This window comes from Colletotrichum siamense (assembly GCF_013390195.1).
Source record: "Colletotrichum siamense strain Cg363 chromosome Unknown KSG_Cg363_contig02, whole genome shotgun sequence".
NCBI lineage: Eukaryota > Fungi > Ascomycota > Sordariomycetes > Glomerellales > Glomerellaceae > Colletotrichum > Colletotrichum siamense.
Window position 1 is genome coordinate 3,732,945 of NW_023501015.1, and position 26,946 is coordinate 3,759,890.

The window sequence follows — 26,946 nt, forward strand, 5'->3', positions numbered from 1 at the left end:
TGTAGGAAGTCGAAGGGCGGGGGAGTTCGCGATGGAGGGGGAGGAGGATGGTCTCTCTATCCCCCCGCTTGGAGCTTTCGTTTGTTGCCTAGAGGTGGGGGGAGGGGAGAGCGGCCACGATGGTTGAGGGGAGGAGAACTTCGTCGGGTGCCTGCAGGAGGCAAAAGTCGTCTGGCGCCTGCCCTCTTAAATGGCGAGAGAGGAGAGATCTCACTCTGTGTATCCCTCTGTCTCTCGTGTCGGGCTGAGCTGAGCTGAGCTGGAGAGTGTCGTCGCAAGCAACCGGCGGAGGTCGCTACACAGTAGGTTTAGGTAAGGCAGACCTTGACGGGGGGGCATACGTATTCGTCCGTCGTGTTGGGGGCGAGAGCGGGGATGCTCGCTGAGTTGGGGGCTCCAGTGTCTATAACCCAGGTAGAGCCCGCCGTGACTGGACCCTGCCGGGGCCGTATTTTTAGCGGCCCGGCGGCTTGTGGCCGCGTGCTTGGGGCTGACAGTCGTGGGGGCTGGCGGTGCGGTTAGGTGGCCTAGGGAGCCCTGTGGTGATGCGCGTCCATTCAGACCCCTGCAGCTTCACTGCAATCTCCTTTGGAAGATCCTGGCGGTTCATCTGAAGCACCACAGAGAGACATGGAGGGACAATGGCAGGGGCCGAGATGAGAAGATTTTACAGTAGGTATATTGCCCTGGCAGTGGAAATGATGCTACTCTCAGGTCTTCCTACCTTGCCTGGAAGCGGTGTTTGTTACCTTGCCAAGGTTACATAAAGGAATCATGTGTTTTGGCTCGGTCTTGGGCACTCACTCCCTCCATTTGGGTATTAAACGTGAGCTTCACTTGCAGCATATCTCGAACTGTGTCTACATAGCGTTAGAAATAGAGGTCGAATCTGGTGTAATACTGCCGATGCTGCCCCAAGGCACCCTGCTTCTGCAATGGGACCTGATGGCGCCGACATGGCGATATCAGTTTGCCTGAAGTACCCCGTCTATGACTAGTTCAACTCGGGTGCTTCTCCTCATATGAGTCCGTTCGGCATATAGCTAGTCGAGGAGGTATCCTCTCTAGACATTCGTCCAGAACCATATCTCGTCCCTAAAAGTCGATCTCTGCCTCAACCTCGTATTCCTGATCGTCTACACCCTCAATCTGCTTGGCCCCCATACGACAGATGGCAATCTTTTCCACCGGCACGTCCTCCATCCACACGTAGTCATCGTACCGGTCAAGTATATCTCTCGCATCGATGGTCATCCTCGACCCCTTCTTGCCCCTGCCACCCTTGACGTAGATGGTGTTCACGATGGTGGCGTGCAATAGCAACGGCCGGTCTTCCTTGTCCATCACCTCGGACTCCTGGAAGACTCCCCTCAGCTTCTCGCAAAAGCCACGGAAGACACCGTCGGGGTCGATCGGCGGCGCGTACAGGACCGTGGCTTTCTGAGCGGGCTGGATGGAATGGAGACCGCGGAGGGTGAGGGAGAGAGGCTTCTCAGGGGTCGAGGAGGCTGGCCCGGCCAAGGGGGTTATGGAGGATAGGGGCTTGACGGTTGATAGCATCTCTCGCGGCTTCAGCGAGTGAAGTACTTCGACGGCCTTCTCGACGCCTTCGTTCTTGGGGAAGCTCATTACACCGAGGGTGAGGTGGAGGGTGCCGAGGGGACGGACGGCGTCTGAAGGGATGGCGAAGCTGTCTGGGCTAGTGACATCTGCTTTAAAGGATGCCAGGCTTTTCGACAGCTGGGGCCGGGAAGAGGCGGTGACGAGGGGTATGCACAGGAAGTGCGTGGGTGAAGTGCGTGGAGGAGGTCGAGGAGGCATTGCGAATGCCGAGGCCGATGTGGTCAGGGAGTATGACTATGATCTTAGCGTCTGAGAGACTCTTTCCAGGTTTCGGTGCAACGTTGACTGCCTTGCGTAGTTGGACGACTCAGAACCGTATGACCGATCCAACGATGCTCATGGGCTTTTGCGTAGATGATGTCCGGAATCTGCTAACCACGTTAGAGAAAGTGACAAAGTATAGAATCGAGGGTCCGTCAACGGAGACAGCAAGAGCCTCCCGACGGCCCGGGCCGAAGACTGGCGTCCCTAGTCGACCGTGCAGTTTCCATCTGCGACTCCCGGGGAAACAAGAGATCACGATCTGTGGGAACGGTAGTTGCCATAGCAAAAGACAGAGAAACTCGGCCGGTAGGCTGGCCGCTGGGCCTGGGGAGGCAGCTGTCTCCCCCAAAGCCGCACAGCCACAGAACCGACCGCTCGGAAGGGCCCCATAAGTTTGGAGAGACGTCGAGACGTACCAGAATCAGGCTATGGCGTCAATTTGTCGATCTTTCGCCTGGGCTTCGTCACAGCTCGCGATGATGTCAGTCCGGTCAAGGCTGAAAGGTGACGCTCGGGAGAATTTTGGCGGGTTCCCCGCTGCCCGCACTTGGAACTCGGGATGGAAGCCTGTTGTCAGCGAAACCCCTGTGGCTAGGGCTCTGGCGAAGCAATCAATATTCAAACCTGATATGTCTAATACTGTCTAATGCCAACAAAAAGATGTCAATGGGATTCCTTTTTTTCGGTTTGAACTTCTTTCGTGCTTGAACTAGTTGGAGATTTTCATAACGCATCTTGATTGTCTGCGTGGATGACGGCCTATTGATATCGGCCAAAAGGCCTTGCATTGCCTATCAAAACACAGGTTATGCTGCTGCCCATCTATCCGCAGAAGTGGTAAAGACCGCAATATGCATGCTGTTGATTGGGGACTATAGTAGGCGCAGATGGAACAACCCAGGGAACAGGTATTTAGAACCTTCTTGTTGTTCCAGTAGACTACCTCGGCCATCCGACTATTCTTTCGGCTGCCCCCAGCAGTGTTGAGGGCCTTCCGCGCAGATCAAGTCCAGGTTTCCATGCAAAAATTCCATTTTTTTTCTTCATGATTCAGAAACGTAAACGTAGGGGAGGGGTATGAGGAGAAGTAGGTTCGTGAGCAAAGCATCCAAGGTCCAAGATGGGTTGAAGAGCTGTAGGTCTCTTCGGGAAGGGCAAGACCGTCCCTTTTGTTCCACGTCCTTGCCGTCGTCGCAGCCATCGTTTCTAATGCTGGAGACGGTGCGGCTGATTCCGCGACATGGAGCGCGACGTCGTTGGGAGTCGTACGTCGGCTTTAGGCGTCGGTGGTGTTGTAGAACTTCTTTAGAACCTTCTCGGCGTCCTCGTACTCCGTCTTGAGCGCCTTGAGCGTCTCGGTAATGCGTTCCAGGCACAGCTCCTCATCCTTCTCCGGGGTGCCATCCTCGTTCTCCTTCTTGCCGTAACGCTGGATCTTCTCGCAACTGTCTCTAACCTTGACGAGGCCGAGCGTGGCCGATGAGCCCTTGAGGAAGTGACCCAATTGCGACAACTTCTCGAGGTCCTTTTCCTCTCTGCATTGACAAGAGATGAGAGTCAGCGCTGTCCAGGAGCATATTTGGACCAGCCCAAGGCCCACGGAAAACCGTTGGGCCGCGGGTAAGAGGGGGCTAAACGAAGAAGAGGGGGAAAGGATGGGTAGTGGGGGGCAAAAGGTGAGGGCGGGCGGTGATGATGCGACTCACAGAGCCGAGTCCATCGACTCAAAAGTTTCTTCTGCTTGCTCGAAGAAGCCAAAGACGATTGACTGGCTGAATTCGCGATCATCCTCGCTGTCATCCATCTCCAGGATCTGACCGAAGGTGACCGAGTCAATCGCGTCGCCAAAGTCGGTGGTGCTGAGGGGACCGTCATCGCTCTGTGCCCAACACCCCACGTTAGCCCTCACAGTCCAAACCGCCGCATGACCACAACATATTTTTCTTTGATGGTTGCTCACGTACTTTGTCCTCAGAGGCAGGCATTTTGGCGATTTGTGTTTATTTTGTTAGACTGGTTTCTTTTTTTGTTTGGTGATCAGGCAGGAGTTGACAACAGAGCGGATAAAGGCTCTAGAGGGGTAAGAGTGACCGAGAGTGACACTCAAGTGTGACTGGTGGCAGCACGGAGACACGGAGGAGCTACTGAAGCGAAGATTTGGTTAGAGAGCCCGAGGCAAGCAAGGAGGTTCAGTCCAAGGGTGGATCCCACGATGGATAGATGTGTGTGGTGTGATGTGGATTGCGGGATGGGAATCAAAGCTTGGGAATATCTGCGCCCGGTCCCTGGAGGCGAGGAAGGGTAATGCTGGGTATGATTTGGTTTCTTTTGTGCCGGGTAAGGGAAAGCAGCATCAATGATTGTTGGAGCTGCGGGTGATGATGAATGAGATATACCGCAACAAGGGCATGTGCAGCTGAGTGTGGGTATTCGGATGGAGGGGAGGAAGGGGACAACGCAGAGGCAAAACAGCCGCCGCAGAAGCAAGCGAAAGCGGGAGAGAAGGGCACGACAAATTACTTACAGATGAACGATGAATAGGGTCCGGGAGTGAGGATTGGATACAGCGAGCAGTTGTTTGGGCGAGCTAGAGTAGGAAAGGGTAAGCTGGAAGTCGGGTCCGATTCTGGTCGGGTGCGCATATAAGACGAGTTTGTCTGCTCTGCTAAGGTAAGGCGAGGCAAGGTGTAAGGTAGGCAAAAAGGCAGGTAGGGCTTCCGAGGTGTCTAATAATTTTTCGGCGGGGGATGCAGTGAGTGATGTGGGTAGGTGGACTTTTTGGAGGGGAAGAACTGCGTGGTGGGGTTGCGTTGGTGACTGCGAAGTACCTGGACTTGCTGGGTTAGGAGCGAGACGGCCCACGACGGGAGAGGACAGGACTGTACCTTCTGGAAAAGGAAGATCAAGTAGCGGCAGGGTTTGTAGTTCGTCTTCGGCTTTTGCTTATGCGCGAGGAGGTTGCAGCTGAATTAAGGTGAAGGAACCTGAGAGATGCGGCTGTTAGGTGAGGTTGAAGAAGTGATGTAAGAAGTATGCGGGCGAGGGTGAGGTGACTATGATGTGTATCAGGGAGGCGGGCAAAAAAAGAAGCGTTCAGGGTTGACAAAAGAGAAATCTCCCGAAATGTCAAGTGCAGCAATACGGCACGCGACGACGACAAGAGCAATAAGAAGCGTCGTCTAGGGTATCCAGTTGCGGCAGCCACCCTCACCTCCAGGACGAAGATGAGGATCAAGGTCAAGGTCACTGGGAGGTGAGAGGTGAGAGGTGAATGGGCAGGCGGGTTGAGCGAGTGCCGTTGAGCGCCTGAATTGAGGTAAAATAAAAGGTACACCAGACGCCAGGGTCGAGAGGGCCCTGGACGGCTGATTAGAAGCGGAAGGCGTGACGGCCGGGGCAGTAGGACCGGGGCACGAGAGGAGGGGAGATGATCTCTCAAAAAGGCCAAGGGCAAATCTGGGAGTGATCCCTAGCGCGATTTTGGTTGGGAGCTGCTGCAGTTGCAGTTGCAGGTGCAGGTGCTGGGTGCTGAGGGGGCAGGCAGAGATGCGTGCGACCTTACCTTCCGGCTGGGAAACGTGCGCCAGGTGTCAGGCGCCAGGTGAGGACAATGTGAGCAACTGAGATGCGTCGGTAAAGTAGGTACGGTGAGTTGAGGTGAAGTTCAGTGAGACAGGCTCACGAGTCCAACTAAGCCGGAAGACAAGCCTTGAGAGCCGACGGGTCTGGAGAGGAAGCGCGCTGCTGCTGCTGCTGCAACTACTGATGCCGATGCTGATGCTGTGGTAGTTTTGGTCCTTGTCCTTGTCCTGGTCCTGGTTGCGGTGCTTCTGCTTCTGCTTCTTCCCCTGCTCTTGCGGCAGCGGACGACCCTTACTGATGCCGGAAATGTTACTGCAAGGCCTGCGTGGGACGTTGCTGCGGGCAGACGTTGTACTGCCCAAGAGGAGGGGCGGACGGTGGAGGGGTCGTGGTGACGAAGGAGTGGAGGGGGGAAGGAGCGGGGGGCACGAAAGTCAGGGTCAAGCGATGATACGGCGGGATTGGGTCACCTTTTTCTGCAGGGCCTTCGTCCGGGTAAGGTATGTGGTACCTTAGTGGGCGTGAGTAGGTAGGCAATGTATGGATGTAGGCAAGGTACCTGGGTAAGGAAAGTACGGCGTAAGTAGGTCGGGAGGTAGGAATGTTGGCGGATGCGGTTGCTGTCTTTTTTTTTCGTGTCTCTCCCTCGTTGTTGGTTGGAGGAACGCTGCGGCAGGAGGTGGTGCGAAGTTTGAACGGTAGTGAGTAAGGTGGTGGCTCAAATACTAAGGTAGGTATGGAGACGAGAACCGCTGACAAGAAAGTCGGCGGACACAGGCAGGGCATGTACACTTGACGCTGGTCACTGCACTGCAGATTGACGGGGGAGTACAGCAGAGTAAGCAGCAGGAAAGTGTAACCAACGTCCTCGACCGCATCCGTTTAGATCACAGAGACGCTGTCCTGGCTTAAAAGGAGAATCCAGACTGGTTGAGACGAGATATACCAGAGGAACTCAAAGCCAAAAAGCAAGGCGGACGAAATAGCGAGTCGAGCATCACCGTACGGAAGGCAGCGATGACCCAGCCAGTGCGCCGCGAGGTCTGGCGGCCGCCAGAACTCGGGTTGGGAGATGCTGGACTGGGAGGGAGCTTGATGCTGCTGGGAGCTGGGAGCTGGGAGCTACCGCCGTATGTACGAGAGGGAAGGAGGAGGCTGGATATCCACCGCACGAGTTCTAGGCGCGCCGACCTGACCTCATACTTAATAAACTGATGGAAGCGTCGCCAGAGCTGCATCACTCATAGCCCTTGTCTTTCAGGGTCCGTCCGGGCGCCTCCGTCAACACACAACAGACGCAGCAGCTAGCAGCATGCAATCACTTTGACGACAGGAAGAATAGCTGCGACTGAAGTGACCGCCGTATCTTAGGTACCGAGCTACGGGAGACGGGAGTATCTGAACGACGAGTACCTTACCCCTCGGGCCAAGCATTCAAGCAGGCACCTTCTTAGCCTGCCGCTGCTGCAGCCCAACTAAGGCAAGGAACCCAAGGTGGATAAGGTAACCGAATACTGCTGGGGCAGAGCCTGCTAGCACCTTTAACGCGTCTGGCATCCCCCTACGTACGGGGCTCATCGTGTCATTGTCTTCCTTCGATGCAGCATCTCTGGTCACTCGTCCATGAGCTAGGGACGCCCTATGTAACCCGCCGGGACAAGGCACGCCTGTCCTGAGGGGGAATCTTCTTCTTCACCGACGACCGTGAAGTACGCCGTAAGTAGCTAAACGGAAGGAACCAACCAACCTGCCTTCCTATCTGCCTGCCTCAAGTTTAAGGTGAGGCTCTTCCGACCTTGACAGTCCTGCAGCTCGCCCGTGCCTTCCTTCCCTAAGGTACCTTTGGATCCGTCTGAAATGGTCTTCTCTTCCACAATCGCGAGCTCTTTTGTGTTATCAAATGAGGAAAAGAAGCAAATCCATTCACAGTGCAACTCCTACAAGTACCCGGCCCCTCCCTCCAACTCTTGGCTTTCTGTCACTTGCGTCCCGGCTACCTCTGCCGGCCTCTGATTTCTTTTCTCCATGCAATATCCGTACGTCGACCGCATTCGCACCAGTAGGTGAGTCCCGACGATCAGCCCTGATCAACCACGCACGTTCTCACAACGTCTTACCACGGGCGTTCTCGGCGCTCTATTACAGAGTCTAGACCATTGACAGTTCCCACACTTACCAACTTTCGCAGGAAATAAACCAGGTTCGCGTCATGACAGCGCCTGGTTCAGCGCCTCCAGCTGTCAGGATTCAATCCGAACACGCCGGATCACTTGTCATTTGACCGACAGCACCACAGCTGATAGACACGCACCGCTGTTACCTACCCGCCGTCGTTTTCCCCCTCCCTCGGAAACCTTCTAGACCGAACGTGGTTCCGTCCTCTGGTTGAGGATATCCATTCTGCCTTACGGACACATACAGTAAGTCTGAGCACCGACACAGGACAACCACGCTACCTACCCCTCCGTCTGCCGGGCCCTCCTTGCGACTGTGCCCGGTCGCCAGGATCCTGGACGATGCGAAAGCGCCGCCCTGCATGGCAAGCTAGATAGCATCTCTCGCGCCGCAGTCATGAATAGGTTATGATCAGCATCTTCCGCTGCCTTCCTTCGACTTCCTCTCGGCAACCTGGCGCAGCTTGGTCTCTACTTGCTTCCAAGCGGGCACTCACCGACTTTGAATCTCACTTCCGTCTCATCTTGAGGTTTACCTTTTGTTTCGCCTACTGCCGGTCGTTTATTGAATTTTTATCGGCCTCTTCTCTGCCACGTCCTATCAAGAGTGACGTGACGGCAGATTTGGCGCAAGGCTACGCAACCTTCCTAGAGATTGCGTCGGAAAAGCAAAGCCAGTACTCAGTAAGTGAGCTCTGAGGTCCGATTCCCAGCCATAGCTCCAGGAGTTGGTCGTCACTGGCCCCGTCAGTCAAACCCCTCCTTCAGCCAGCCCCTGACTAGCAGACGAGGCCAGTCAACGGAGTACGGGCGCAAATTGGACGATCCATAGGCAATGTCTCGATACACTCCAGTCACCCATCAAAGACCCTCGCTGGAGCTGTGGCAAATTGACGATACTTGCTCAACTATTGCGTCTGGAAACTCACGATGCCAATGGTTCACCACTCCACACCGATAGGAAGCCCCAGACATGGTAGGAGGGGTCGAAGCCAAGTTAAGGGCAGCCGCGGGAGGCAGAGATCGGGGAGCGAAAAAGAGGCAACTGGATGGGCCAGCAGCGGCGGAATGCAGGGTCCTAACCCCGTCCCCAAAGGCCTTTCGACGATCCGTTCCTGATTCAAGACGCTTGGCCATGCTGACATGCCACCCAATGCCACCGGCGCAGTACAGTCGACAGGGAAAGCTTGGTGAAATACCGTCCCACACCGCTGCAGAATCAACTCGTTGGAGCTCGTCGATGGAGGCTAGACTCTCTCGGCCGACGGTTGACACCCCACTTCCAGATTCTTTTCAGCAAAGGAAAAAAAGGAATTTCGTGTGGCCGGTGTGGTGGTGTTGTCCACCATGCTCTCCGTGATGGGGTTCCGTCGAGGTGGTTAACTGGTAGTGAGGTGGGGCTCCTTGCATATGCACTCTGGGGGGTTGGAGTTAGTTTCTTCCCAGACGTCATAACGCGCCTGAACGTCATCGGTGGGTCGCACCGCAGGCTATGCAAGGACCAGGGTGTATTGGCTGCTGGACGCTTCCGTTTTGGGTCAGAACCGTCTGTGGTCCACGCCGACGGCTGCCTCTAACCACCACCACCTCACAGCCTGCCGCCGTCGCCGCCGCATTCTCGCGGCTCTCGTCTGGCTGATTGCGAGTCCAGTGTGGCGGAGAGAAGAGTTTCTGGCGACAGAGACCTGTTCCGGTGATTCGGCGGCTTCGGACTATGGGCGTGGTCTCTCCTAGTTCATGCTGGAGCTCAGCCGCTCGAAGCTAGGTAACTCTGCGGCCTCACCAACGCCAAAGAATCCGGCAGGGCGGGACCGTAACGTGGCGGGCTCCGTGTTTTACGGAGATCCACTCCTGACGGTCGGGTTACAGATGCGGTAGGCCGGAAATCGGCATGCCGCTAACTGAGGACTTCATCTCCACGGGCTTCGTCGGTCCCACCACCACCACCACCAGGCCCATCTTAGTCGCCCGCTCGCTCATGCTCTGGGATCCAAGACATATCGCTCCGCACCTTCCAGAGCATTTTCGACGTTCTGTGAACAACAGGACGGGAGCGCAGCCGCTTCGATTCGTCTGATGATTGGTTCGGCTGAACTTGGGTGTCACGCATGCGCCAAGTCCGCTAGGATGGCAGTACGGCTCAGTAAGGAAGGGAGCCAGAAACGAGGTGAAGAAGAATTACCGAAGTGACAGCTTCTTTGACTCTTTCTCGTCAAACCTCGATCGTCGCATCAGTGGAGGAAAGCTCGATATCGCACAGCCAATGGCTAATGTACGGTGACATCTTTACCACCAGCTTCTTCAGAGCTTTGGCGCGAGGCCTAAGCCAGAGGATTGGCTCCGGTATTCATGACCTTGAACAATGGATTCCATGACGAAGGCGTTAGCGCGTTCAGAGTCTGAGCATTACAAGAGCCTGCCTGTGACAATAACCGACGAGTTTCATTCGGGGAGCATGCGGCTCGGAATCACAAAGCTTACTGTAAGTTCTGAGGGATGTTAAAGCAAACCTCTGCTGGCCTCCAGATCTCATCGCGGGTGGACACCAGATGACAGCCGGAGCCGATTTGTCTGTTGTACGCAGTAAATTCATGCTCACTCGCCCCCCGCTTTACGGCTGAATCCTGGCTCCACTCTGGCGGTCGGCATCCGTCCGAATGACAAGGGGCATATATCGGTCAAGCAACTTTGGAAACCGTGGTCTGCGGAACGGCCAGACGGTACGATATCGCGGCGGAAACGTTGATCCACGGGCGTGGTTCACACGAGCGACAGGTATTGGGCGATCGCGAGGCGACCTGCTCCTCCCCGACTGTGTCCTTCACCGTCTCTCGAGGCAGTCTGCGCGGACAACACGAGGTTCCCGCCGACGCTGCATGCAAGTGCGAGGTGACACTCCCAAAACCTGTTTTTTTGATCCTGCCGTGCGAGTAGCCTCCCTGCGCCGGCTTGGCCGGCTATCATGGCCCCCTGGGGCTTCGAGACGATGGTTCAGATGAAATCTGCATCTTTCCGTTGGTCGAGAGCCGCCGTTTCGCATTAGACTTTTTCTCTATTATTTTCTAGACGCCCGAAGAAAAGCAAACATTCTGCCCGGCCGGATATTTTGACGGGCAGCATTCTCAAGGCCGTGGTTGATACGGCTGAAAACGGACCAGACGTCACCAGCTCCGCCTGCTGGTGTAAGTGATCACGTGGTTTATAGGCTCTTGGCCGGAAGGACGAAGAGCGAGCTTCGTTCAACTTCGCAGCTGAGGTTGTACATGTCTTTTCTACTGAAACAGGCAGGTGGTTCTTCTACGAGAAGGGTGCTATTGATTCCATCTCGCAGCGCCGATCATGGAAGAAGGAATGTTTGCGCCGCAATCTGCACGAGGAACCATTAGGGAGGGGACGTGGGCAGCAGCAGCATTCCCGAGTGACGAGGGGCAGACAACATGGCCCATGAGCAGATGGCTCCGAGACGCGGTAAATATTGCTTCTCGCGGTACATTCAACTTTTGGAAGGATCCGGCAAAAACGTAACGTGGGGCCCAGTAAACATTAACAAACATACCCTGCAGATTCGGCTGCCGGGGTTCTCAAATAGTCTAACGGTGATGCTCCCAGTCCTGCCAACTGCTAGGGCTGTCGTGATACCCACATCACCGTTCTCCCAAAGGGCGGCCGAAAGGCCCCTTGGCAGGCATTCTTTTCGTGGAGACACCTATTTTTTTTTCCCTCCCCTCTACCGCCGTACCATTGTCCACTTACAATAAGACTTTGGTGGCCACACTGAGCAACCATGCCGCATCCTGCCAACCACCCTCGTTAGCCTTTGGGGGCGGAATCCGCTCTTCCGGGGCGTTGGGCACGCCCTCAAAATGCCGTGCTGACCACGAGCGGAGCTCTTGCGCCTCGTCGATTTCATGTCCAAAATCCCCGTCCATGTCTTCGTCGTCCGACTCTTCCTCATTTTCTTCAACCGCGAACAGCGGCCATCCCAGGATATTTCCCACCCACGAAGCGGCACCAGCCCTCTCCCCCTTGACAAGTCTCCGGACGGCAGCTTCGTCATCTTGAGTCGTGTCAAAGTCGAAGGCTTCGAGCTTCTCGTCCAGATTGACAAAATCGGGTCCTGGGACAAGCTCGTCACTATCATGGTGACGGGGGAAATATCCTTCGTCAGAGTGTCGCTCCATGGGAGTCAACATCTGGCTTCTGGTGCCCGCCCTGCTAGCTGACCGACTTCCAGGACGACTCGGACGTGCGGAATGGGTGTAAGCTCCGTCCATATCTGCAAGGCTGCCACGCCGGCTGCCGCGACGACTAGCCAGCTCCCGCTCGCGAGCCAATTCCCTCTCGAAAGCCTCGTCTTCCGCGTCCCTTATGCCAGTCAAGCTCGTGGAGCTCTCTCTCGACACCAGCCACGCCTGGCCCTTGAACTCGCGGCTCTCGTTGCTGATGAGTGCGCCAGTCCGCAGAAGCCAATCGCTGTCATTGGGGTCTCTGGCGGAGAAGTCATCCTTGCGGCGGCGGACAGTAGGAGATGTGGTGCCCGAGACGGACTTTCGGTAGTGGGCTTTGCGGTCGTTGGCGGCGGGGGCCAGGTGCGTTGCGGACTTGCTCTTGGTGAGCTCGGCGTGCGGTACGGAGGCGCGGCGGACGTGGGAGTTTGAGCGAGCGGGTGAGCGGGTCAGAAGGCCCGGCGTCGTGGGTGCGGATTTGCCCTGCAGATAGGAGGTGCTGTGGGCTGGCGAGGTGAGGTGGTCGGGCAGGGCATCGTCGTCTTGCATCGGCAGCCTCGAGGTGAAGGGGGCGAGAGAGAGGTGGTTCAGGTTTGTGCTGGAGCGGTTCTTCCGACGCGCCTGATTCGCGTACTGCTTATATGCCTCCTCCATTTTCTGGTGCTGCTTCGTATCAGGCCTGTCGTCTGGCAGGTAAGGTAGGTTGTGTAAAAGTATGGATGAGTGGACGCGAATTGGTTAGCCAGATGACGACTGGGGAGACGCAAAGCAAGGGTCTAAATGGGTCGTTGGTTCTGGTGACAGATGTGTATATGCAGGACAGGAGTTCGGGTGGTTTCGCTTCAGGTTATATGGGAAAATGGTTGGGAAGCGCCAGGAAAGCTTGTTGAGGAATGGAAAGGGAGTCGACCGGCTCGGCCATTGACGGGACAGCACAGTCTGTTGCAGCAGAGAGAGCTACGCCCGGGGACATGGCTTTTTTGCATGCGCTAATGGCAAAATCCGGGGCAGCCAGACTTTTGGCCGAGGAGGGAGGAGACGATCGGCTTCCAGGGCTGTGATTTGCTGGCCGGGTCCTGCGGGGAGGGCGGTGATTGGATGCATGATTACGTAGGTACAAGCCGACTGGCGAATGTGCTCGGGTAATGCTATGCGGGATGAGTGCCGGTCTGCTTTTTCGGCCCCCTCCCCTACGCAGTACTGCATATCCTTCCTCCCGTCATGCAACCTCTCTACGCGTTACGGAGGTCTTTGCGCTGTAGTTCTAGGCCTTGGTCGCCTGTTGTTCACTCTGATATGGGCTGACTCTAGCACCATGTTGCGAGACGCTGTTCATGCAAGCGGTGTTTTGTCAGGTGGTGTTTAGGGTCTCGCAGCGGCCCGGCTGTTACCTCTTTGCAGTGGCCGTACAACGATGGAACAAGCAAATGATTTATCAGAGTTTATGCCTTTTTTCCCCCCGTCAATATGGAAGAAAATGAATCGGAAATGGCCGTTACGAGAAACTCCGTGGAGCTTGCTGAACAGCTCTGGGATTGCTAGTCTACTTTGTGTGTCGTCCTAACAAGAATCTGGAAGGAGAAGAAAAAAACATGGAAGAGACGACGACAAGTGTAGCAGAGACGAGGCAATCCTCAACTGAAGCTGTGGGCAAGCGCGGAGGCGTGTGGCTTGCGGCGGGCGGAGGCGGGCTTGCCCCCCTTATTCCGGGATACCCAATCCGCCGCGCTGCTTGAAGCGCCCGCCCGCCGCCGAAGCAGAGGGCCCAGCGAGCTTGGGCCCCGCCAAGGTACTCAGGTACCTGACGGCGTGCGGCGCTACCAATGTTAGGGCGAGGGGCCTTTTAGTGTGCCCGCGTATGGGCCGCGACGGCGCATATGAGATTTTCAGCAAGTGAGGCAACGGAGGGGGGTCAAGGAAAAAAAAAAAAAAAAAGTTGCAGTACCAGAGGTGGGCGGGACACACTCACGAACGCAACGACTCACTCACTCACTCACTTGCTTCACAACCCGACCACCACCACCACCGATGACACTGCGGACATAACCGCAATCGGCCGAGGAATCACAAGAGCCGAGACTCACGAGCCAGAGTGAGGAAAAGACGATATGCGGAACCTGCGCAACATTCGATACGGCGCCTGGCTGCAAGAGTCACCGTCGGCGGCTGCCGTCACCTCGGCATGCTGGGACCCCGCCAAAGACGAGGTCCTCTGCACCACTGGGCCGACCGAGGCGAAAGCCACCATTGAGCTGGTGAGGCTGTCGGACCACCAGCAACAGCAGCAAATGTGTGGCGCCATTTTTCATCTCTGTCTATGCCTCTCCTTGCCCCCTTCCCCCCTACCCTCCATTACCTAGTTTCTTAGCGTTGTTTCTATGTTTAACGTTACAACCGGTTTTCCCTGTTTCACGATGGTTGATCGTTTGACGGTTTATTTCACCCAAGCTCCTAGACTTATATCCCCAGGGTCTTGGGCGGCGGTCATGTGGCTGTGGCTGTGATTGTTCAAGCTGACATGGCTACGAGTGGCTTCGGACTGTGCACTACACGTGTGTGAAGCGGTGACGGACTTTTGACTAACATGGCATTGGCAGTAAATCACACGTCGTTGCGAGCTGGGATGCGCCGAGCCCGAGCCCGGACCTGCCCGCGGACAGGGTTGTCAGCATCCACCACTTCAGCGACACCCTGACGACATGTATTATCCTCGAGGGGGGTGACATCGTCACGGTCCAGGAGGATGATGGCTTCAGCGGCGCTGGCGATGTTCAAATTGAGATTGTCGGCTCCATTGACGCCGGCATCGCTGCTGCGGGATGGTCCCCTGACGAGGAGCTGCTCGTCGTCGTGACTAAGGAGGGGAATGCCGTCTTCATGGGCAGGACTTTCGATCCTATCGCCGACGTCGAGATGACCGCGGAGGACCTCAAGCTGTCGAAGCATGTCTCTGTTGGATGGGGCAAGAAGGAGACGCAGTTCCAGGGCAAGGGTGCCAAGGCGCTTCGTGACCCGACGATTCCTGAAAAGGTCGACGAGGGACTGCCGAGTGTGAATGAAGACGGAAGCGCGGCTGTCAGCTGGAGGGGTGATGGCGCATATGTCGCCATCAACTCGACCGCTGGCGGCGCGAGGAGAGTCGTAAGAGTCTTCTCGCGCGAGGGTGTGCTTGACAGTGTCAGCGAGCCTGTGGACCACCTTGAGGGCAGCCTCAGCTGGAGGCCGTCGGGCAACTTGATTGCTGGCATTCAGCGGCTGCCCGAGAAAACGGACGTCGTGTTCTTCGAGAGGAACGGTCTGAGGCATGGACAGTTTACGCTCCGCAACGCTGATGGACCCCTGAGCGAGCATGAGAAGATCCGGCTCGAGTGGAACTCTGACTCGACCGTTCTGGCTGTCATCTTGAAAGACAGGATACAGCTGTGGACGATGGGCAACTATCACTGGTATCTCAAGCAGGAACTGCCATTGGCGTCCGAGTTTTCAGGGCTTTCTTGGCATCCCGAGAAGCCGCTTCGTTTCGCTGCCGCGACAATAGGTATGATGGCCCCTTCGGTTCTGAAGTTTATGGCGTTGACAATAGCTCAGGTGGTGTGAACTTTGCTGAGTACATCTTTACCGTGGCCCGCGGCTCCTTGAGCCCCCCGAACGATCACGGATCAGTTGCCGTGATCGACGGGCAAACGGTCAAGCTGACCCCTTTCCGGACGGCGAATGTGCCGCCGCCCATGGCATGGGCTGAGCCGGAGTTCCCTGCTAGCGTCGTTGATGTCGCGTTCGATCCTAGCAACTCGCTGATGGCGGTGCTGCACCGTAAGGGACTGGACGTCTTTGAGTGGCAGACGAAGGGAGACAGGTCAATACGTCCCAAGGAGCTGGCCAAGGTTGTCTTTGATGCGGCTGGAGTCCCGCTCCAAGTGGCCTTCTCGTCAAAGACGGAGTGCCAAATCCTGGCATCTGCAGATGGTCTCAAGATCGAGACCTACGCTCTTAATGCATCGGGGCTGAGTCTCACCAATACCACGCAGCTGAAGCCCACAGAGACGATGTCGTCCATCTTCAGCTACGAAGGCGATTCAGGGGTTGAAGCCATCGCTCAGGATCGCTCAGGCAAGCTGTACAGGCTGCCCAGTAAGCAAGCCCCTGAGCTGCTTGGGACACAGCTTTCAACCCAGCTTCCATGGTGCGAGGTCAGGGACATCAACGGTAGGCCTGTGGCTCTGGGCATGACCAGGAATGGTCACCTCTATGCCAACTCTAAGCAACTGGCCAAGAACGTTACCTCGTTCGCCGTGACCCCGGCGCATATTATCTTCACAACGAGCAATCACTTTCTCAAGTTTGTACACTTGGTGGACCCAGAGGGTATGTCATCGCCGTAAGATCAATGCTACCGTTGCTGACGATCTACAGAAATGGAGGTTCCCGGGGACGACCCGGAGATTGACGAGAGATGCCGAAGCATTGAGCGTGGCGCTCGTCTGGTCACAGCCACTCCTACCAACATGAATCTGGTCCTCCAGATGCCGAGAGGAAACCTCGAGACTATCTACCCCCGTGCTATGGTCGTTGCTGGTATCAGGCAACTTGTAGACGAAAAGAACTACGGCAGAGCCTTCGCTTTTTGCCGCACGCAGCGGGTTGACATGAACATCCTCTACGACCACCAACCAAGCCAGTTCCTTTCCAACGTTGGTCTTTTCCTGGAGCAGCTCAAAGACATTAGCTACATTGATCTCTTCCTGTCATCACTGAGGGATGAAGACGTCACTCAAACAATGTACAAAGACACGAAGCGCTCCCCGAGGTCGTCAGAGCCAGAGCCCGCCACAAAATCGTCAAAATCCAAGGTCAACAAGATCTGCGACGCGATCCTCAAGAGCCTGGCTCCCAAGAAGGCTACAAACCTCCAGAACATCATCACCGCCCACGTCTGCAAGGACCCACCAGCCCTCGACGACGGACTTACCCTTGTGTCGGAGCTCATGCAAGAGGACGAGAAGCTCGCCGAGCGCGCCGTCGAGCACATCTGCTTCCTCGTCGACGTCAATCGCCTCTACGATAACGCACTGGGCCTGTACAACCTCGACCTCGCTCTGCTCGTTGCTCAGCAATCTCAGCGTGATCCGAGGGAGTACCTCCCCTTTATCCAGAACCTGCACAAACTTCCGGACCTGCGCCGCAAGTTTGAGATCGACGACCACCTCGACCGCAGAGCCAAGGCTCTTTCCCATCTCAAGGCCCTGGACGCGTTCGAAGAGCTCCAAAACTACGTCGTCAAGCACTCGCTCTACCAGGAGGCCTTGGGCTTGTACAGGTACGACCAGGCGCGCCACCAGACCCTCACCGGCCTGTACGCAAGCCACCTCGAGTCGAACTCCAAGTACCGCGACGCAGGTCTCGCCTACGAGACTCTGCAAAACTTCTCCAAGGCGACAAGCTGCTACCGCGCCGCCGGCGTGACGTGCTGGCGCGAGTGTCTCTTTGCGGCACAGCAACAAACCCCCCCGCCGTCAGAGGACGCCTTCACAGAACTCGCATCAACACTCGCCGAGGCATTGTGGGAGGGTAAGGAGTACGCCGCCGCCGCCACAATCCACGCAGACTACCTCTCCGCCCTGGAGACGGCGGTCAAGTGCCTCTGCAAGGGGTACCACTTCGCCGAGGCCCTCCGCCTCATCGCCCGCGACCGCCGCCCGGATCTGCTCCCCACGGTCTTCGACTCCGGCCTCGTCGAGGCGCTCAGCAGCAGCACCGAGTTCCTCGCCGACTGCAAGTCGCAGCTCCTCGCGCAGGTGCCCCGTGTGGCGGAGCTCCGCAAGAAGGCGGCCGAGGACCCGCTGGCCTTCTACGAGGGTGAGCGGCCCGGTGGGCACGGCGACATTCCCGACGACGTCTCCGTCGCGGCCAGCTCGCGGATGAGCACCAACGCGAGCTTGTTCACGCGGTACACCGGCAAGGACGGCAGCGTGGGCACGCTCGGCACGGGGGTGTCGCGCGCGACCAGCAAGAACCGCAAGCGCGAGGAGAAGAAGCGCGCGCGCGGCCGCAAGGGCACGGTGTACGAGGAGGAGTACCTCGTCAACAGCGTCCGCCGCCTCGTCGAGCGCGTCGAGGGCGGGGCCAAGGACGAGGTCGGCAGGCTCGTGTTCGCGCTGGTGCGGCGGGGCATGACGGAGCGCGCGAGGGCGGTGGAGGTGCTCATGGCGGAGGTCGTGGAGGGGTGCAAGGCGGCTGTCAGGGAGGTGTTCAACGTCAAGGAGGAGACCGAGGCCGAGGCCGTCATGGGTCCCGACGGGGAGATGTGGATTCCCTCCGGGGCGGATGCCGTCCTGCAGGAGCATCTCGACGCGAGGGCGAAGAAGCTCGAACCGCCCGTCCTCGGGGCGTTCCAGAAGCTGACGCTGTTGGGATCGTAGATTCAGGGGTTTAGAAGCTTAGACGGGATGTACACAAAAGTTCTTTGGCAGAAATAGACGCGGCTTTTTGGGTCTACTAAAAGTACAATATTGCACATTTGAGATTTTACTTTGCTTGTTCATACATAACGCCCCGTTTCCCGACGTCTCACATCGTGGCATTCCCCTTATTGAGGCGGCGGATGGCTCTCCGCCGTGGGTGTTTCCGGGACGGCGGCTTCCGGGACTGGCGCAACCTCGGACATGCCGGCGGCGTTCAATGTTCTCGCCTTGTTCTTCGCAATAACCTCGCCAATCTTCTCGAGCATATCCTCCGTCAGCTCGGGTTGTCCGCGAGCACGGCGGGCCAGACGCTGCTGGGTGTTGAATTCCTGCAGCGGCGTGCGGATGGTGGCGGCGGCGTCCGGTGTCAGCCTCTTGCTCGCCTTCTTCTGCATCTCCTCGACCTCCTTCTTGAGGATGTAGTCTTCCTCGTGGCGGGTGCGGAATTTCGAGTACTTGTTGCGCAGCTCGTCGATGACAGTTTCCGGCATCGGCGTGCGGAGGAGGGTTGGAACGAAGGTCTCTTCACTGACTTTATCGCTCTTAGTATCGACTGGGTACTCCTCACGGTTGGGTTCATCTGCCTCGGGCCAGGGGATAATCATGTTGTAGCCCGGAATCTGGCGCTGGAAGTAGAATGTCCCGTTCGGCAACTTGCGGGGTTTGTAGCTACGGAGTTGGCGGATGATTACGTCGCCGGTCGAGCCAGTTATGGGATCTTTGATTGGGTGGACGAGGCGGATGGACGAGATGGGAACGGCTAACGGAGCGTTTTGCGTGGGGGGCGCATCTATGGCTTTTTGGAAGTTCTCGGAGACGGCGATGGTCATCTGGTGGATGTTAGCTTCTCTGCTTCGTCCCATAAAAGGGCATCTGCCGTACCTTGGCAATGGTCTCCAGCATTACGGTACCCGTCGACTTGTCAATGCTCTCGATGCGATCAATCTTGCCCTTCTCGGGGCCGTCGAGGAGGACGACGCGGTCCTTGGGTTTGAGGCAGAGTTGGTTGACACCCCCGGCCCAACTGCACCGGTTTTCGATCTCGCTGAATTTGAGACTGGTCTGGCGACTGTTGCGATTGACCTCCGAAGCGCCCCATTCGGGTAAGAGGTCGCGGCGCGGGGCCATGGTGCCCATACTCCATTTCTCCTGGCGGATGAGGCGGGAGGTCCTGATATCGTCGTTGAGCTCGTCCAGTTGCTGGCGCTGTTCCCTGAAGCGCTGCTGCCTCTGATCGGTTATCTCGTAGCCCTGGCGCTTCTTCATCTTTTTCGCGAAGACCTTTTCGGCCTGTCTCGTGCGCTTAATTAGTTTCTGCATCGTGGGCGAGGAGGGGGGCGGTCGGGGCCCGCCGCCTATTAGACTCTCGAAGGTCTCGTAGTTCGGTTCAAGATGATGCCGCCAAATTCATCGAGGTCCCTGGGCGCTTTGGCGGTGATCGCTGGGGGCGTTCGAAGAGCGGCGGCCGTGGTGGTGCTATCGACGACCCTCGAATTGGTGATTTGGAAATTTCAGACGGGCCGGTAGCTTCCAGGACCCCTGCAGCTGGCGCCGGACCGGGGCCACGCTGGAAACGGGGCTGTTCACGGATAAATGGTAGCGCCGATGCTCCGGATCAGTCTTCTGAGGTGCCCAGCTAGGTTTGACTCCGCTTTCCAAGGTTGTCACTGTCCCATTTGCTCGGTGTCAAGGATGGGTTGATGGACGAATTGGCGACACCCCCCAATCCCCCGGCCCAGGGGAGATGGCGGTAAGTACCCGCTCCAACACTTGGCTGGGTGGGATTCTATCCCAGCGCGCGTGTTCGTCGGTGCTCGCTCCGGAGGCTACTTCAACGGGGACTCGACATGTTTCGACCCGGCTCTCACAAGAGATGAGGTACGAATTGAACTCTTTTGAATGTGTCCTCGTCTTGCAATTTCCGTGGTTGATGCCGCATGAGTTCGTTGAAAGCATCTCATGGCTATCCAGGTTGACGGGGCCATCATGCAGGATCTACGATGATCCCTCAAGAACAAACCAAGAATAGTCATGGGAAAGGCTAGTCGGCAACAAGAAAGATAGTGGGCGGTTTGTTAAGTCGGAACGTTGTCTAGTCGTGCCGATGGCAACTCGTGATCGCTTCCATTTGTTGACTCGAAATGGGCCTCGAAATGGGCACCTCGGATTTATCGGGCATCTTTACTCGGTGATCCCATTATCAAACGCTGAGATTGTCAGAGGACATGGTTCGTATGGCAAGGAATTGACACCAAGGTGCCGGTCGATGCAGTGCCCCTTGCCAGCTGGTGAAGACCGTATGTGAAGCGGCTCAAGGGCGAGACATGTACACACCATCTTTTGCTGTTGTCGATTCCCAGCCTCAAACCGGTACGGCTGCTCCCTGTGAAAGAGAAGACGACGACGACTCCAAACAAATTCCGTAGGTACATTGAAAAAGAAGGCCGGCAGGTAGTGCTGTCGCTGTTGCACAGTTTAACAGGCGACGGCATTCTCGGACGATATTGGTTTGCTCCCAGCGGCCCTTGATATTCAAAGTCGCGGTCAGTGGTACGTCAGTCACAAACGCGCAGCGCAGCAGTCTATCAGTCTCCAGTCGGCGCACAGTCCCTGGAAAGTTTAAGGTACGGGCGTGTGGCACAGCTGCCAGTTGGCAGGGATTGAGTCCTAGATCCAGGACTTTTACCGCCTCAGTGCGTGACGGCGCCAGGAGCATTCAGCAAGGCGTCATTCGAACGATACGTACCGGCTTTATCTGTGCAGAAGGTAGCAGATACGGTCCCGATGACCTCTCCTCCTGGACCTCCACGTCCCTTCATGTGGGTGCATATGCACGAATGGCTGGAGCATACCAGCGTAGCTTGGAGCTTGTGCAAGCTAAGGCTTTTCTCTCCATCTCTAGCTGGAGGGGTCTGCAGGCAAACGAGGCCACAGAATTGTCTGGGGCAGCGTATCGCCGCTCGCCATGATGACTTGGCGGTGACTTGGTTAAGTATTGATCGCAGATACGTGAAGCATGGCAATGGAAAAACACGAGTTGCCGGCTAGGTCGACGTACGAACGTCCCAATGGCTTCGCCTCGTCTGGAAGGAAGTGAGATCAGGCTAGTAGGTCTCTGGTCAGACGAGCTAGACTCCCTCAGGAAGCAGTGTTAGTTTCCGGGCTGAAGCTGCGGCTGGGGCTGTTGCTGCTGTTGTCGAACGTTTGCTTGACGGTCCTAACTGATGACTGTTCGTCCTTGACTCTCATGGCGGCCATGAATGATAATCTGACTGAGCCCCCGTACATCTGGTTTCAGCCCAAGCTTGGACCCTGAAGGCAGCGATCTTGGCCGGTTCCCCGAGATGCACTCTGCGGCATATGCTTCAGCAGAGGCGACACTGACCTGGACGAACATCAGCGCAAAAGGGGTCGACGTCGAGGCATAGGACGACAAAGGACCTCGCGTCATGATCCCGGCGAATGATACGGGGTTCTTGTGTTGTCCGTACCTTACCGTCGGGATTCTTGCTTGGATATGTTAGTCGTCAGTCAGTCCTGGGCCGGTGTATCGTGTCTGTGCCTGGAGGATTGACAGTGAAGGACCTTGATCAAATCAAAGGAATAGGACAGACGGGGCGATGGCCGAGGAAGATCCGTTGGAAGATGAAGGCCTGCGATACTTGGGTACATCTGAGACCAGAGACCAAGGTCAGCTCGGCATTTAAAGGTGCTTTGTTCGTCACTGTTTCTCTTCATTGGAGGCCCACTATCCGAATTGCCAGTCACAACAGCTCCGACCATCATTGACACTTGCCCTGCCTTGGAGATCCAGACCCGAGCTTGGAGATCACGACCAGCAGCAGGTCCCTGGCCGTCTTATCGCACCACCGCGGCTTCTGACGCAAGCCCGTCTCTCCTTTTCCTCCAGACTGGATCAACAACAAAAACGCGTTTTGCGGACATAATCTTCAAACGACAGCAAAAGCTCCAGGCCTGTAATAACATCTCTCACTCTCTTCCTCTTCAGAACGGGCATCCAAAGGCAGGCCGTCATTGTGCATATCGGGTGTCGCTTAGTGGACGAGATTCCCACAAGGCCAGCAAGACAGGGGCTCTCTAGTGCAAGTTGCCACCCAATTGAGAGGTGAGGGAACCCCCAGAAGCCACCCCGCCCCCTGTATCCGTAACGGCCCCTTCCATCCAAGTCGCATTTCAATTCGCCTTGTTTGGCTGCCTCAGGACACCGCCTTCCCGACTCCCTACCTTAATAATAAGGACACGCGCGCACTCACCTGCCAACCGGGGCAACGAAAGTACTGATTGTATGGTTATCGCAGCAAAAGTATACCTCTTGTCGTAAGCAGGAAGAAAAAAAAACTACTACCTGGGGAAAAAAAAAAAAACCAAGGACACCCAGCCCGGCTCCCTCATCACACTCAACCGGCCGGCCAGCCCCGTCAGTCGGTCCTGAGGTGTGAAGTCCAGTCACTGGCCGGCACAGCCAGTCAAAGTGAGTTCATTTGAACTCAGTCCCGTCACTGTTACCGTCGCTGGTTATTTCAGCTGAGAAGGCCACACCACTAATTGCCAAATACGCACAGCACAGCCCGGTACACACCGTCTACAGCGTCGCTGCATCCCGTCTGCATCGACCTAACACCAGGGACCACGCTATCAGCACAGCAGGCTCCGCTCCGCACCTTTGCTTTCCTGGTCTGTTGCTGCGCATTACGCAGAACGGATTTAAGATACTTTACATTTGTCCAGCTGATCAACTGGCTACGAAGTATCTCTCTGTTATTTGCTTCCAGCTTCATCATAAATCAATCCGACCGCATAAAGGGTGAGCGAGTGGTCAAGTCTCCCGTCTCTAAGAAACCATCAGAAAAAGAAAAAGACAAGAAGCCCAGACCACTTCGCCGCCTGCTGCATCTGCCTGCATCTGCACTACGGGGCCCGGTACCGACCGCTGCCTGCCTGCCTTGCCTGCGGTTGCCGTACCTTCCTTCCCTTGCCTACCTACTGACCTACTACATACCTGGGTAGGTACCTGCCTTACCAGCCCAGCTGTTCCTTCATTAGCACTACCTAAGCCTGCGCCTGCACCCTGGATTGTTACCTTAGGCCTCCCCCTAATCCCACCCGCATCTTTGTCTCCCTCCCCGGCGCCGCTGTTGTTGCTGCTGCTGCTGCTGCTGCTGTCGCTGACTGCTGGCACTTCCATCGTACTGGCACTGGCCACTGCTGCTCCCGCCGCCTCGCCCTCACTCACAATCCTTCTCTCGCTCTCTGTCTCTGCTCTGCTCTGCTGGTCTCTCTCCCCCGTCCCATCTGCTCTGCCTTCTTTTCCCTCCAGTCCCTCTTCTGACACGCCCCCCCCCCCCTTCCCCAACACACAAGCCTGCCTGTTGTGCCTGCGCCTGCCCTGCTGCACTGCTTGCACGTCGTCGTCAAGTGAACTCCACCCGTTACTACCACGCCTTACCTTACTTCTACCCATCCCATTCTCTTCCACCTTCAGATTCCCCCTTCCGACGCAGCTCTTCCTTCTCCATCTTCTCCGCCGACAAGCTCAACCTCCCAACCGCCTCCAACTCAATCCGACCTCCAACGTCCACTCTCTCACATATAAACAACAGACATCATGGCTGAGATCCGCCGAAAGCTCGTCATCGTCGGCGACGGTGCCTGCGGTAAAACCTGCTTGTTGATGTGAGTGTCCTTCCCTCCAGCCTCTGTCTCTCCCTCTCGCCGCCTTTCGCGAGGCCCCAGCGAGCATCATCAATCATCGTCGCATCGCCGACGGGAAACTCCAAAACGATGCACCTCTCCTTTTTGCATCCACTCTGATCATCATCGCGCTGACATCAAGTAGTGTCTTCTCTAAGGGCACCTTCCCCGAGGTAAGATCATCTCCTCACGACAGCCGACGCGGCTTCCGCCTCCTGTTTCCCCGACAAGACCTGGCCGAGATGCAGCGTCGTTCCATCACCGCTTCAACCAGCACGACTTCGCCAAGCGATGCAGCACCCGCCTTTCATCAATCCATTTCCGATCCCGAAATTTTCTGACAACTAATTCAGGTCTACGTCCCCACCGTCTTCGAGAACTACGTCGCCGATGTCGAGGTTGATGGCAAGCACGTTGAGCTGGCCCTTTGGGATACGGCTGGCCAGGAGGATTACGACCGTCTTCGCCCCCTTTCTTACCCCGACTCCCACGTCATTTTGATTTGCTTCGCCGTCGACTCTCCCGACTCCCTGGACAACGTTCAGGAGAAGGTACGATTTTTTCACCCCTTGTCTACCAATACACGGGTCGCGTCCCGATAAGCAATTATCGCTAACACGTGCTCCTCTTCCTGTAGTGGATCTCCGAGGTTCTGCACTTCTGCCAGGGCCTTCCTATCATTCTCGTCGGCTGCAAGAAGGATCTCCGCTACGACTCCAAGACGATTGAAGAGCTGCGCAAGACCAGCCAAAAGCCCGTCTCTCCTGAGGAGGTAAGCTTATCCGCCCGTTCAGTTCGCCTCAGGCATCTCTACGCCGGCCAACTCCCAACATATCCATCGAAACATGCTAATCATCTCTACAGGGTGAGGAGGTCCGCAAGAAGATTGGCGCCTACAAGTACCTCGAGTGCTCGGCCAAGACGAACGAGGGTGTCCGCGAGGTGTTCGAGCACGCTACCCGCGCTGCTCTGCTTTCCCGCAGCCGGAGCAGCGGCAAGAAGCACAAGTGCATGGTTCTCTAAATACCCCTCTGGGCGAACATCCCAAAACCCTTTCTCCCTCTTCGACCTCACCCCCATTTGTAATCATCAAGTTCCCGGTCACCATTGTCTTTTCCCAATTCTTCGGATGAGAAAGGGTTTGTGGTGGCGGTCTGGAAGGCGGGGGCAATATCTGCCTGCATAGGTTCTCGGAATTTGGAGTTTTGCTCAATCATTGTGTCTCATAACAAACCTGGCACATTGGTCGGCGTGTCACCGTGTCTGGTTCTTCGGGGTTCTTTTACTGAATCTATTTTCTTTCCCTGCCGAACGGTGACTGGGAGAAGCAACAGCTAGCCATGACTCCGATAAGAAGCTGCGAGGGAGGCCGAGTTCAACCGCGGGTTGGCTCTTCTCTCTTTGGTCAATGGGGAGGAAAGGGCCCAGTGGCTGGCGTCACCGCCGGCTGCCAGGTGACGATATGAACAGTGAGTCGTTTGGTAACTTTGGGAACGGCGGAATGGCAATGGTTGAATTTTAAGCTGTGGGAATGGTGTGTCTAAGCCGAAGTGTCGCGACGAAGCCCGGCTACATCATAAATCTTGTCGTGTTTTTCTCTTTTGACGCCTCGCAGCTTTAGATGGCGGAGATGGACATGTTGTTTTTGGGCCGCTTCTTCTTCTCTCTTGTCGATTCTCTCAATCCAGGTCTTTGATAACTCACTCGTGGTATTCCCTGTTAGTGACATGGCGTCCTCCGCTCAACTTCCAGCTCGACCAAAAAGTGATTCGTCCGCGTCCATGGGCCACGATTCCGTCATAGCCGTCATACTCACGTGTCAGGGATCCTCAAAGATGGGATGAAAACACGGGGTTTGTCAGGCACCATCACTTCCAGAACGCGGAGTCGCGATGGACCGTGTAAGGTAACCCAAGCAACAAGCAAGATAGTCGCAGACGTTATTGGAAAGGGAGCCCGTTGTTTAGAGTTTGGTGTACTTGATGTCCCGATCTATAACCACATGACGGTCGTCGTTCTAAAGATAGGGCAGCGAGTGCCGGTAAGGGAAAGTAGAGACTTGGGGCTTTCTTGGGGTAGCCGTGGTTGCAAGGTTAGACGGCGGTGTCACGTTGATTACGATGCCCCGCCTCTTGGTAAAGGGGACGGCCCTGTTCCGTGGGCAGCAAGCAGGAAACACCATCACACGCGACTTGGGATCTTTTGAGGCCGGACAGATGCCTCATGGATGAGTTTGGGGGTATTTCATTTGATTTGGTTTCTCCTCATGTGAGAGGTCAAGGTTGCCGGGGAGGGCTGGTGAAGGCGACGGACTGTCTTATGCCTATCGTCTCTCAGTCCCTGCCTTTCCCTCTTTCTCTCACTCTCTCTGTCTCTCTGGTTGGTTGGCTGGCTATTGAGGTGAGAGCTACCATTGAGATAAGCTAGAGTTTGATCGTTTCAGAAGAGCGAATCCCGTTCCTAATCCGTCGTGCTCTCCTCTGCCCGTGCGTCGAATAACATCAAGTCATTTCTGAAAGAATGTGAGGGGTTGTTCAACTTTGCGTTTCTCATCGTCCCATGCGCCTTCGTCCATACGTTCCAGTCATTTCATCTTCAGCTCCTCCCAAGTCAGGTGATATGGTTGGGTGTGTTGATATGATGATGCTGCCTTAGGCGGGGCAGGTCTGAGGAGGGTGAGTTGTTAGTGAGATGGAGTCAGACGGGAGTTGGGAGGAAGGGAGAGCTGAGGGACAGGCTGAACGCGGCTGGGTGAGGCAACGTGAGGGAAGGCGTGTGAGAGAGGGGAGGCTTACAGCTCCGCAGGATGAGCAGGTCTTGGAGGACGAGGCAGTTTGGGCGCCGCACTTGGGGCAGGCGGAGGTGTGGGCGTTGGTGAGAGGCTGCATGTTTGCGGTTGTGTAG

General features: G+C 56.3%; 6 protein-coding genes across 6 annotated transcripts; 2 read left to right on the forward strand and 4 right to left on the reverse strand.

Annotated features, from left to right (window-relative positions):
- Positions 1-1,095: 1,095 nt before the first annotated feature.
- On the reverse strand, positions 1,096-1,821 carry CGCS363_v002938 (Uncharacterized protein; the record flags this gene model as incomplete). The annotated part of the gene is made up of 1 exon (XM_036634787.1): positions 1,096-1,821. One exon carries the CDS (start codon positions 1,819-1,821, stop codon positions 1,096-1,098), a length of 726 nt encoding a protein of 241 aa, XP_036499843.1.
- A 1,342-nt stretch (positions 1,822-3,163) lies between these two features.
- Positions 3,164-3,872, reverse strand: mpr1 (Multistep phosphorelay regulator 1; the record flags this gene model as incomplete). The annotated part of the gene is made up of 3 exons (XM_036634788.1): positions 3,164-3,422; positions 3,594-3,766; positions 3,852-3,872. 3 exons carry the CDS (start codon positions 3,870-3,872, stop codon positions 3,164-3,166), a joined length of 453 nt encoding a protein of 150 aa, XP_036499844.1.
- Positions 3,873-11,392: 7,520 nt separating this feature from the next.
- Positions 11,393-12,523, reverse strand: CGCS363_v002940 (uncharacterized protein; the record flags this gene model as incomplete). Its single annotated transcript, XM_036634789.1, has 1 exon — positions 11,393-12,523. One exon carries the CDS (start codon positions 12,521-12,523, stop codon positions 11,393-11,395), a length of 1,131 nt encoding a protein of 376 aa, XP_036500746.1.
- A 1,454-nt stretch (positions 12,524-13,977) lies between these two features.
- IKI3 (Elongator complex protein 1) lies at positions 13,978-18,288 on the forward strand (the record flags this gene model as incomplete). The annotated part of the gene is made up of 4 exons (XM_036634790.1): positions 13,978-14,159; positions 14,467-15,407; positions 15,458-16,234; positions 16,283-18,288. 4 exons carry the CDS (start codon positions 13,978-13,980, stop codon positions 18,286-18,288), a joined length of 3,906 nt encoding a protein of 1,301 aa, XP_036500745.1.
- A 167-nt stretch (positions 18,289-18,455) lies between these two features.
- Positions 18,456-19,650, reverse strand: CGCS363_v002942 (54S ribosomal protein L40; the record flags this gene model as incomplete). The annotated part of the gene is made up of 2 exons (XM_036634791.1): positions 18,456-19,160; positions 19,213-19,650. The coding sequence occupies 2 exons, from the start codon at positions 19,648-19,650 to the stop codon at positions 18,456-18,458; spliced, it is 1,143 nt and encodes a 380-aa protein (XP_036500748.1).
- A 4,306-nt stretch (positions 19,651-23,956) lies between these two features.
- rhoA-0 (GTP-binding protein rhoA) lies at positions 23,957-25,065 on the forward strand (the record flags this gene model as incomplete). Its single annotated transcript, XM_036634792.1, has 5 exons — positions 23,957-24,024; positions 24,188-24,215; positions 24,396-24,593; positions 24,680-24,814; positions 24,907-25,065. 5 exons carry the CDS (start codon positions 23,957-23,959, stop codon positions 25,063-25,065), a joined length of 588 nt encoding a protein of 195 aa, XP_036500747.1.
- Positions 25,066-26,946: the final 1,881 nt, after the last annotated feature.